The 11,001-nt window shown below is 43.9% G+C and overlaps 1 protein-coding gene across 1 annotated transcript in view; it reads left to right on the forward strand.

Moving 5' to 3' along the window:
* Positions 1-10,523, forward strand: part of MYNN (myoneurin) — a 47,456-nt gene extending 36,933 nt beyond the window's left edge. Inside the window, exons 5-8 of the mRNA XM_040428201.1 lie at positions 3,743-3,921; positions 4,163-4,246; positions 5,359-5,445; positions 8,359-10,523. Of these exons, the coding sequence (XP_040284135.1) occupies positions 3,743-3,921; positions 4,163-4,246; positions 5,359-5,445; positions 8,359-8,621 (613 nt within the window). The 3' untranslated portion in view covers positions 8,622-10,523. The remainder of the gene's footprint in view (positions 1-3,742; positions 3,922-4,162; positions 4,247-5,358; positions 5,446-8,358) is intronic.
* Positions 10,524-11,001: the final 478 nt, after the last annotated feature.

An 11,001-nucleotide genomic window follows, 5' to 3' on the forward strand; every position in this document is an offset into this window, starting at 1 on the left:
CAGTGAGTGACGTTACTGCTGCCGTCCGCTCTGCCTGCTATGGAAGCTTAAGTAAGTGCTGTGGGGATACAGGGGAACATGGGAGAGCGCAGCGTTAGTTCAACTTAACAACAGGATAAGGATTCACGTTTATAAATACTTCGGTGAGCGGCGGGGCCCGGTGTAAGAGTACAGTGACTGCACCGGGCCCCGCCCATAGTTACGCCCTTAGTATTCTATTTATGTATCGGGGCGGGGTATCGGCGGCTGAGTACCGCCGAGAAAACTCGGAATCGGTCCCGATACCGATACTAGTATCGGTATCGGGACAACCCTAACCAATATGACCGCAATTCATGCTTTTTTGTCAGGCCCATGTTGAGGAGAAGGCCCAAAAAAAATTTAATTTCGGAAACTTGGACTGGTTTCCACCGGAAAGGCTGGGCATAAAAGCTTCCCGGGTTGGCGGATATAAATTGTGTGGCATACTGGTTGGTCTCTGCCACGACTAAGTCCAAGAGCTCCGCAGTCAAGAACAGCTCAAAAAATCCCAGGGCCGAACCGATTTGAGCCGTCTCAACCCGAACTCCAGACTGGGCGGTGAAAGGGGGAACTACAGGTGCGGCTGAAGTTGGTGACTGCCAATCAGGGTTTGCCAGCACCTCAGGGATTCTAGGGGCTCTACGGGCCTGTCTTTGCGGTGGCTGCGACGGGGTAACTAGTGCACGTGCCACCGTACCAGCTTCAACTGCCCTTCTGGTGCTCGCCACGTCACCATGTTGTACGGCAGTGCTGGTACTAGGTCCAGGGAGGGCTGCGCTGCTGGTGTATGCCTCACCACGTGATCCGGCAGCGACAGCCCCACTCTGCTGCTCTTGAAGCGGATCCTGCATAACCTGTGGTCTAGCGACATGGGGCCGGGTACGCCTGGTGCTGCCAGGGACCTCCACCTCCTCGTCCGAACTTTGGGTCAGAGAGCCACTGCTTTCCACAGGTTCATATTCTGACCCGCTAGATTCATCAGATGAGGGTTCCCACTCCTCATCCGACTGGGTCAGAATCCTGTAGGCCTCTTCAGAAGAATACCCCCTGTTTGACATTTTGGACTACTAAATTTAGGGGTATTCCCTGAGACTACCCAAGAAAAAAAGCAAACCTGTCTTACAAAGGGGAGGCTAGCGAAGTACCGGAGGCCGCTGCGGTTGATAAAAAATATCAAAACTGATTTTTTTATCGCCGCAGTGCGTGTAAAATGAATGTGCAGTGATCAAAAAATATATATTTTTTGTCACTGCGGTGGGGCGGGCGTGGGTGAACGCACGTGTGGGCGACCGATCAGGCCTGATCGGGCAAACACTGCGTTTTGGGTGGAGGGCGAACTAAAGTGACACTAATACTATTATAGATCTGACCGTGATCAGTTTTGATCACTTACAGATACTATAAAAGTACAAATGCTGATTAGCGATACGCTATTCAGCGAATATAAGTGACTGCGGTGCGGTGGGGTGGGCGCTAACTGACGCTAACTACCTAACCAAGGGGCCTAAACTATCCCTAAAACCTAACAGCCAATACTAGTGAAAAAAAAAAAGTGACAGTTTACACTGATCACTTTTTTTCCTTTCACTGGTGATTGACAGGGGCGATCAAAGGGGTGATCAAAGGGTTAATTGGGGTGCAGGGGGGTGATCTGGGGCTAAGGTGTAGTGTTGGTGCTACTCACAGTTCAGTCTGCTCCTGTGCTGGATCCAACCGACGAAAAGGACCAGCACAGGAGCAGAGAAGCCATATAACAGATCATATTTACTAATATGATCTGTTATATGGCTTGTGATTGGATTTTTTAAAAATCGCCAGCCTGCCAGCCAATGATCGTTGCTGGCAGGCTGGTGACTAACTTGTTCTTTAACTTTTGCCGGCCCGCGATGCGCATGCGCGGGCCGGCTTGGAGCGAAATCTCGCGTCTCGCGAGATGACGCGTATATGCGTGACTGTGCGCAGCGCTGCCACCTCCGGAACGCGAATCTGCGTTAGGCGGTCCGGAGGTGGTTAAACTAATAACACACAAAGAATTAAATGTTACCATGTTTTTATTGAACACACCATGTAAACATTCACAGTGCAGGTGGAAAAAGGATGTGAACCCTCGGATTTAATAACTGGTTGAACCTCCTTTGGCAGCAATAACTTCAACCAAACGTTTCCTGTAGTTGCAGATCAGACGTGCACAACGGTCAGGAGTAATTCTTGACCATTCCTCTTTACAGAACTGTTTCAGTTCAGCAATATTCTTGGGATGTCTGGTGTGAATCGCTTTCTTGAGGTTGAGTTCAGGACTCTGACTGGGCCACTCCAGAAGGCGTATTTTCTTTTGTTTAAGCCATTCTGTTGTTGATTTACTTCTATTCTTTGGGTCGTTGTCCTGTTGCAACACCTATCTTCTGTTGAGCTTCAGCTGGTGGACAGATGGCCTTAAGTTCTCCTGCAAAATGTCTTGATAAACTTGGGAATTCATTTTTCCTTCGATGATAGCAATCCGTCCAGGCCCTGACTCAGCAAAGCAGCCCCAAACCATGATGCCCCCACCACCATACTTCACAGTTGGGATGAGGTTTTGATGTTGGTGTGCTGTGCCTCTTTTTCTCCACACATAGTGTTGTGTGTTTCTTCCAAACAACTCAACTTTAGTTTCATCTGTCCACAGAATATTTTGCCAGTACTGCTGTGGAACATCCAGGTGCTCTTGTGCAAACTGTAAACGTGCAGCAATGTTTTTTTTTAGGTAGCAGTGGCTTCCTCTGTGGTATCCTCCCATGAAATCCATTCTTGTTTAGTGTATTACGTATCGTAGATTCACTAACAGGGGTGTTAGCATATGCCAGAGACTTTTGTAAGTCTTTAGCTGACTCTCTAGGATTCTTCTTCACCTCATTGAGCAGTCTGCGCTGTGCTCTTGCAGTCATCTTTACAGGACGGCCACTCCTAGGGAGAGTAGCAGCAGTGCTGAACTTTCTCCATTTATAGACAATTTGTCTTACCGTGGACTGATGAACAGCAAGGCTTTTGGAGATACTTTTATAACCCTTTCCAGCTTTATGCAAGTCAACAATTCTTAATCGTAGGTCTTCTGAGAGCTCTTTTGTGCGAGGCATCATTCACATCAGCCAATGCTTCTTGTGAAAAGCAAACCCAGAACCGGTGTGTGTTTTTTATAGGGCAGAGAAGCTGTAACCAACACCTCCAATCTCCTCTCATTGATTGGGCTCCAGTTGGATGACACCTCAGTATAAATTAGCTCTTGGAGATGTCATTAGTCTAGGGGTTCACATACTTTTTCCACCTGCACTGTGAATGTTTACATGGTGTGTTCAATAAAAACATGGTAACATTTAAATCTTTGTGTGTTATTAGTTTAAGCAGACTGTGATTGTCTATTGTTGTGACTTAGATGAAGATCAGATCACATTTTATGACCAATTTGTGCAGAAATCCATATCATTCCAAAGGGTTCACATACTTTTTCTTGCAACTGTATATTTTTTCTTTTTCTGTTATCTATACCTCTGGTGCAGCTTATAGTCCGAACAATACGGTATTCTGTGCTATGATGTGATAATACTGTCACTATGGCTGAATTAGGACCATAACACTTTCCTCTTTCGAGGTGTATATGTGTGTGTGTGTGTATATGTGTATATATATATATATATATATATATATTATTGTCTTTTATAGCAAAGTTTTGCTTTCTTCTTGTTAGAAAACACAGTGGAGAAAAGCCATATGTCTGTGACAGGTGTGGTCAGCGATTTGCACAGGCTAGCACACTGACCTACCATGTCCGGCGACACACCGGTGAGAAACCGTATGTCTGTGACACCTGTGGAAAAGCATTTGCGGTCTCCAGTTCTCTGATTACTCATGCAAGGAAACATACAGGTAATCAAAGTAGTCTTAATGTGTACTAGATCTTACAGGGCTGCATACAAGTGCAAGATGGGGGGTTAGGCCATATAAGTTTTCAGATTTCTAGACCTCCCGATAGCAGGATATTCATAAGATATATGTATGATAGAGTATAATTATAGTGTAAGAGGTGTCACCCTGACTACTGCATTACATACATCTGCATGCTTCATGAGTCCTTTTTGTATTATCCTCAATGTGTACTTATTTCTAGGGGAGAAACCTTACATTTGTGGAGTTTGTGGAAAGAGTTTCATTTCTTCTGGAGAACTTAATAAGCACTTTCGGTCTCATACAGGTAGGTCACTGGTGACAATAGCTTATTTTTTCATAAGAATATAAGTACAGATGTCAGTCTGTTATGCAATGTGCCACTTATGCAAGGGGGTAGAGGACTAGGGGTCCACCATGCTCAGGGGCCCACTGGTGGACTCCCCTGTTTCCCTGTGGGCCAGTCCAAGCTGGGTTTGCCAAGATTTCAGGATAGGTCATAAGTATCTGATTGCTGGCAGTTCGACACCTGGGACCCTACTGATCAGCTGTATGAGAAGGCACTGGTGCTTGCAGTAGAGCCATGGCCTTCTTGCAGCTTTTCCTAGGCTATGAGAAGTCACGTTCATCGGTCACATGGCCTTGGTGCAACACAGCCCTACTGAAGTGAATGTGGCTGAACTGCGATGCCAAGCCCAGCCGCTATACAATGTGTGCTTGGTGAGCAGAGAGAAGGCCTCTGCGCTACTGCGAGCTCCGGTGCCTTCTCAAACAGCTGATCAGTGGGGGTCCCGGTGTCAAACCCCCAATTCTCAGTTTAAAAAAATCCTGGAAAAACCTTTTAAAGAATCATTATCATTTTATAAAACTTTTGACATGTCAGAAGTTTTGATTGGTGGGAGCCTTGGTGCTAAGACCCGCAACAATCGCTAAAATGGAGGGGCACAGGTGCTCCTCTCAGTGCTGTGCCTCTTCGGCTTTAACCACCAATCCTTACAGAGCTGAGCATGTAGTGTATGGGCACCCACCCCACACTCAGCTCTCTGAGGAGAGCCAATCAAATCTCAAGGGGTATGGCGCTCAGTTGACCGATTCTGCCCCTTAATATAGAGATTGTTGGGGGGTCTCAGCACCCTGACACCCCATTATGACATGTGAAACGTTTTATGAAATGATAGTTACATTTTAAGCTGTAGAATTCTGAGCTTTTACTTGAATCCTTGTATGGGTTTCAGTAACTCCTTAGTAGAGAACGAACATGTAAAGGTACAGCTACAAGTTTGTTTGTGATTAGACAATTGTGCAAGCTATGTGCCCTAAAATTCATGGTGACAACAGAGTGCTTTAAAAGATAATATAATAAATGGCATAGTTACAGGCTGTTGTGTGTGGAGCATGACATTATACTTCTGAATACAGGAGAAAGGCCGTTTGTCTGTGACGTTTGTGGAAACTCCTATACTGATGTGAAAAATTTGAAGAAGCACAAGCTGAAAATGCACAATGGTAAGTAGAGATGTTCTGTTATTCACCCACACACACAGAGCCAGGAGCTGTGTGCTGTATATTTATGTCAGAAGCAGCAGCGCATCCAGCTATGTACAGGAGTTGTACGGACTCTGCAACAACAAAATGGTAGGAACAGGTTTACTGGAGACTATATCAAAAGCTTTTTAATTTGCATTTAGGAAACAAATGAACAATAAAAAAAAAAGTTCAATGCAAAGGTATTTGTGTAGAACGAAGTGGCACATACACATAACGATTTTCTACCCAGAAATGTGCCGATAAGGACAGATCTCATTACATACACTTTTGGGTGGTAACATGAACCTCGACATAATTGGCAATAAATAACGAATGATTTATGTCCACTCTTATATACCGGAAGACTGATTATTTCTGCCTTGGTGTTTGCCACAGTTGGATTCTTCCATAGATGTGAAACTGAAAGTTGTTGCGATTTTTAACCTATAGCAGCCATATTATTTGCTGCTTATGAATTCATAATGTGACAGCCATGGCCATTTTTTACGGTTTGTCTTGAGTTGCTGAGGCGCTATTGTAAAAGTCACAACTGATATTGTTTTCCAAAAATAGTAGTGTCAGAAATTTTGAAAATGCTAATGTATCTGTTTAAAGTTTAACTGAATGCCATTTTTATTTTTCTAATCACATACCTTCCCCCACAGTTACCCAGCAAAGGGTCCATGTACTGAAGCACTTAGGAGTCCTCTCCAGTATATCGCTGAGCTTAGGAGTCCTCTTCAGTATATCGCTGAGCTTAGGAGTCCTCAATATGCATTAGTACATAACGCACAGACCAATTACAGGATTGCTGTGGGGGAATGCAGCTGAGAAATAGTCTGAATCTGGGTCTTTTGAGATATCCAGCCATTACAGCACGTTATGGTAAATGATTTCTTTTAATAAGAAGGGGTAGCTTTAGACGTGCATGTGCTGAGTAGAAAAAAAGGTTATTGCAGGTATAAAGAGACAAAGGAAATCTGGCATTTCGGCTCAATAGTGTAAATTATGATTAACTTTTTGGTAAATCCTTTTTTTGCTAGAGTGATTTCCCCAATGACTAGGTTTTCTTCTCTTGAACAGCTCCAAGGCTACTGCCATTGCCTGGTGCTGTTCAAGACAACATATACGAGGAGGCCAGGAAGGTAGATACTGTGCATGTGCGGTTATGCACGCTCCCCCAATCCGGCCACCCAAGAGGCCGGCTCTTAAATATGCAGTGAGCAGACGTAGCAACCCCTGACAATGAGCATTCTTTGAGGGACTACAAAAGGAAGCTTAGCCAGAAGAGGCACTATTGAAACAAAGAGTGTATTAGTAAGTGGTTTATTCTGGCCTTATTTTCAACAATAAATATCAATGTTGGAAGTGAGACAACATTTTTAAAGGGAACCTGTCGCCTGGATTTTGTGTATAGAGCGGAGGACACGGGCTGCTAGCACATCCGCAATACCCAGTCCCCATAGCTCTGTGTGCTTTTATTGTATAAAAAAAAAACTACGATTTTATAGATATGTAAATGAACCTTAGATGAGTCCTGTCTCCTCCATGGTTCAGAGATGAGCCCAGCCACGCCTACTGTGAAGGAGCCCAGCATCGCCCCGCATCCTCCGAATTTCCTTCCTGCTCCCCGACGTCACAAAGCTAGAGCGCCTTAATCTCGCGATGCGCGAGCTAGTGCATGCGCAGTTCGTTCCCTGAGGCTGATGCCAGCACAGGGAAGGAACACTATGCCGACACTGCGCATACGCTAGCTCGCGCATCGCGAGATTACGGCGCTCTAGCTTTGTGACGTCGGAGAGCAAGGAGGAGATTCGGAGGATGCGGGAAGGTGCTGGGCTCCTTCACAGTGGGCGTGGCTGGGCTCCGGGAAACGTTAGTAGCCTCATTTACATATATATATATATATATATATATATATATATATATATATATATATATAATATTTTTTTTTTTGGTTTTTTTTTGCCACAATAAAAGCACAGAGAGCTATGGGGACTGCATATTGCGGATCTGCTAGCGACGATCTAGCAACCCATGTACTCAGCTCTATACCCAAAATCCAGGTGACAGGTTCCCTTTAAAGGGTGTCCTCTGCTTTGACCTCCCCATTGATCAGCTGTTATATGTTAGGGAACCAAAAACGTGTTCATTTCTACATCAACACTACCAGTCATTACATGGAGTCCATTGAACTAGTCCTCTAGTGACTCGGTGAGTCACTCTTCCTATCCATTCTGGCTAATAGACTAGCATCCTGAACAGAAGAACCTCTTTTAGGCTATGTTCACATCTGCTTCGGAGGCTCCATTAGCCTCCGTAACATTTGATGGGAAGACTAGGGCCAAAGACAGAGCCACTCTTCCTTTAAAAAAAAACGGGCACCATGACAGACCCTACTGTAAGTCAAAAGGGTCTGCTGGGTACTGTTGGTGTCCGTCATATGCCAAATGCAGCACTGCATCATGGTTTCCATTTAGAACAGAAACCACAACACAGATATGGATAAGATTTTCTTAACTTGGTGAGGAACATTTATCAGTAATGGCGTGTTTTGCAGCAGAAAAGTACTAACATTACAAATCAAAAGTAGCGATATGTTTCACCTTATTTTTAAACTGCTGCTACAATTTGCGACTTTTAAGCAGAACATAAGTTGATAAATGAGGCATAATATACACCAATTTGTCCACTTTGGCATTCAAAATTTTCTTTTGCCGTTTCATTCTTTCTGGCGAAAAGGAGAAAACATTTGATATATTTGGCGGAAATCAAAAGGCCATTATTTTTAGCGTATTTTACACCATAATTCTGGCACAACATGATCAGTAAATGTCCCCTAGTATCTGATAATGGCGTTTTAAACCAGACAGACCCTTTAATGCATTGCAGGAAATGAAGAAACAGATGAAGCAGAACCTACTGACAGAAGCCTCAGTGAGGAAGACACGGCAAAGAACAGTTCAGCTCCAGACTGTCTGGACTTGAAACCGTCTGAGTTGTTCTTACCTCTCACTCTCCATATTGGCCCAGAAGACCATCAGATGTTGCTGCCTGTATCAGATAGTCAGTGTCTCTCTTCTGACTCTTTGTTGAGGACGTCGGCCAACAGCTATTCAGAGCCACAATTTATATTTTTACAGCAAATGTACTGACAGAGAACTGTCTAAAATCAGACAAAATACTCTTTCTGTAGGCTGAGCCTAAGCTGGAGTTTTAGAGCTGCACTTTTCTGCTTTCTAGAGGAACACTTTGTTTGATGTGATATACCGTCCTACATGTTCTTGTATTGTTTTACCAGCACATTTGCCAGTCCTATTTCTTGATAAATAATTAATGTGGTAGAATGTTTACAGAACTGTATTTAGCTTAAAGGGGTCCTCTGGGCTTTTACTAATATCTCTCTGCCCCCTGTGGAAGACTGCAGTACATACCCTTCTGTTGCCCCGCCATCTCCGCTGTGCTCACGTGAACCTTTGGACTGGCTGCAGTCTCTTCCGCCAAGGTCCCGTCTGGATATGCTCCTGAGTTGTCCTGTTCAGCTACATAATGTAAATGCAGCAGAACAGGAAGACTCTGGTTGGGACCTCAGCGGAAGAGCCTGTAGCCAGTCTAGGAGGTTACATGAGCACAGCAGAGATGGCAGAATCGGCTGTGCAACAGGGGGGAGTACTGCTGAAATGACCTTGCTTCCACAGGTTAGAAGGCAGAGGGATTTTAGTAAAAGCCAGAGGACATAAAGACATTAGACATATATCTGAACCTTTGCCCTAGGTATCATGTATAGTAAAACTCTGGAAATAAAAGCAGCAGTTTCCCAGGCTGCCTACCACCAAGGACATGGTGACGGGTTAAAATAAAATGCAAGGTTCCAGCACCAGTCCAGCATAAAACTTCCTTTATTAAATCATGGAAGATGAAAAAGTAAGACTAGTAAAGTGACAACCTTTAAAGAGAACCTCCCACCATGAAATGCAGTGCAATGTTAGAGAGCAGAAGGAGCTGAGCAGATTGATATGTAGTTTTATGGGAAACTATTCAGTAAAACTTGTAATTTATACATTTAAACCTCTGCTCTTTCTGAGCTCAATTGTACATGGGACCGTCTTATCGGTGACTGACAGCTATCTCTGTATACACACCTATACAGAGAATAATATCAATCACTGATTAGACAGCTCCCATGTACAACTGAGCTCATAGAGAGCAGAGATTTAAATGTATAAATAACAAGTTTTACTGACTCTCTTCCCACAGATTTGTCGTTTGGTACAGTGTATCAGTGAAGTCACAAGCTCTTGGCACAGGAGAGAGATGTGCTTACCGTCTGCTGTAAGAAACTGCATAAGTTCCCATTCACTGACAGAGTGCAAAGATCTTAACTGGCAAGGAATTGAACTACAAATTCTATTAGTAAGTTGCAGAACTATTCAGTCATTATAAGACTCACAAACTCAGAGCCATTTTAAAAAGATGTGGAGGAAATCATGTCTGCCTGTACATATGCAAAATGACATACCGTCCACTCACATCAATGTGTAATGGGAGCTCTATGATGTCATACGCCATGTTGTCAATTTTAGGACAATCACTTTCAGCTTTTTGAAATATGTCATTAGTTTACAAGCACTCAAACCCAACCACATGTCTTATTTAGATCATCCAGTTCCAGAGATTGGGGGTTGTTGTTCTGCTCAGCTTTGACAGCAGGTGAATCATCTGATGTGCTGCTGTCTCAGCCCTGTAGCCTGTATAAGGAATACAAATGTAGGCACTGTTCTGGACATCCACTGGTTGGATCACAGGCTGATTCCCAGCATTGGCTGCTTCCTCAGGCATGTAGCTTGTATAAAAATACTCATGCATTTTTTTTTTCTTTCATGTTAATTAATGTTGCTTTACTATATGTAAATAGATGCTGGAGAAATTCTGAGGATAATGGGACTTCATGAAAACAGGGTCTTTTATGATTAGGTCATCTTGGTTCTTCTGGCCCACTTTTAGCACACTCTTTTGCACTATTATGTCAGTTGGGTGGTGGGTCTATACCCTCTGCACGCAATCTGAAAAAAAGTCCTATCAGACAGTGGACATGCCAGCGTGCATACTTGCATTAAATTGAAGACATCTTCCCATATATGTTTAGAAGCTGGTCATGAGTTAAGATGCTCATATTGGCTGACAGCTATCTATCTCAACTCCTCCATTCACATGCATGCTTGGTTCAGCCGAGTATGGATCTGTTTTCTGTAGGGAAAGAGGAGAAAGCCCATGTCAAACACCTCTAGTGGCAGCGGCTTCTTTCGCTGCAGAATGAAAGGATGGGGCATTATAATTCAAAGCGCCCGAACCTTCTCTCCCTCGGCTCCTCATACATGTTAGACTATCAGCTGGTCCCACTGAAAATGGTGTGTTCAATAGTATAATCTGTACGGGGGCCTTTATCTCCAGATCCAGGTTATTTTACTAGCATGTGCTGTTAATCCTAAATGTATGACCACATCTGTAGCCAGCTTAACGTAAAGGGAATCCGTC

Source organism: Bufo bufo, chromosome 4 (assembly GCF_905171765.1).
Source record: "Bufo bufo chromosome 4, aBufBuf1.1, whole genome shotgun sequence".
In the NCBI taxonomy this organism is placed as follows: Eukaryota; Metazoa; Chordata; class Amphibia; order Anura; family Bufonidae; genus Bufo; species Bufo bufo.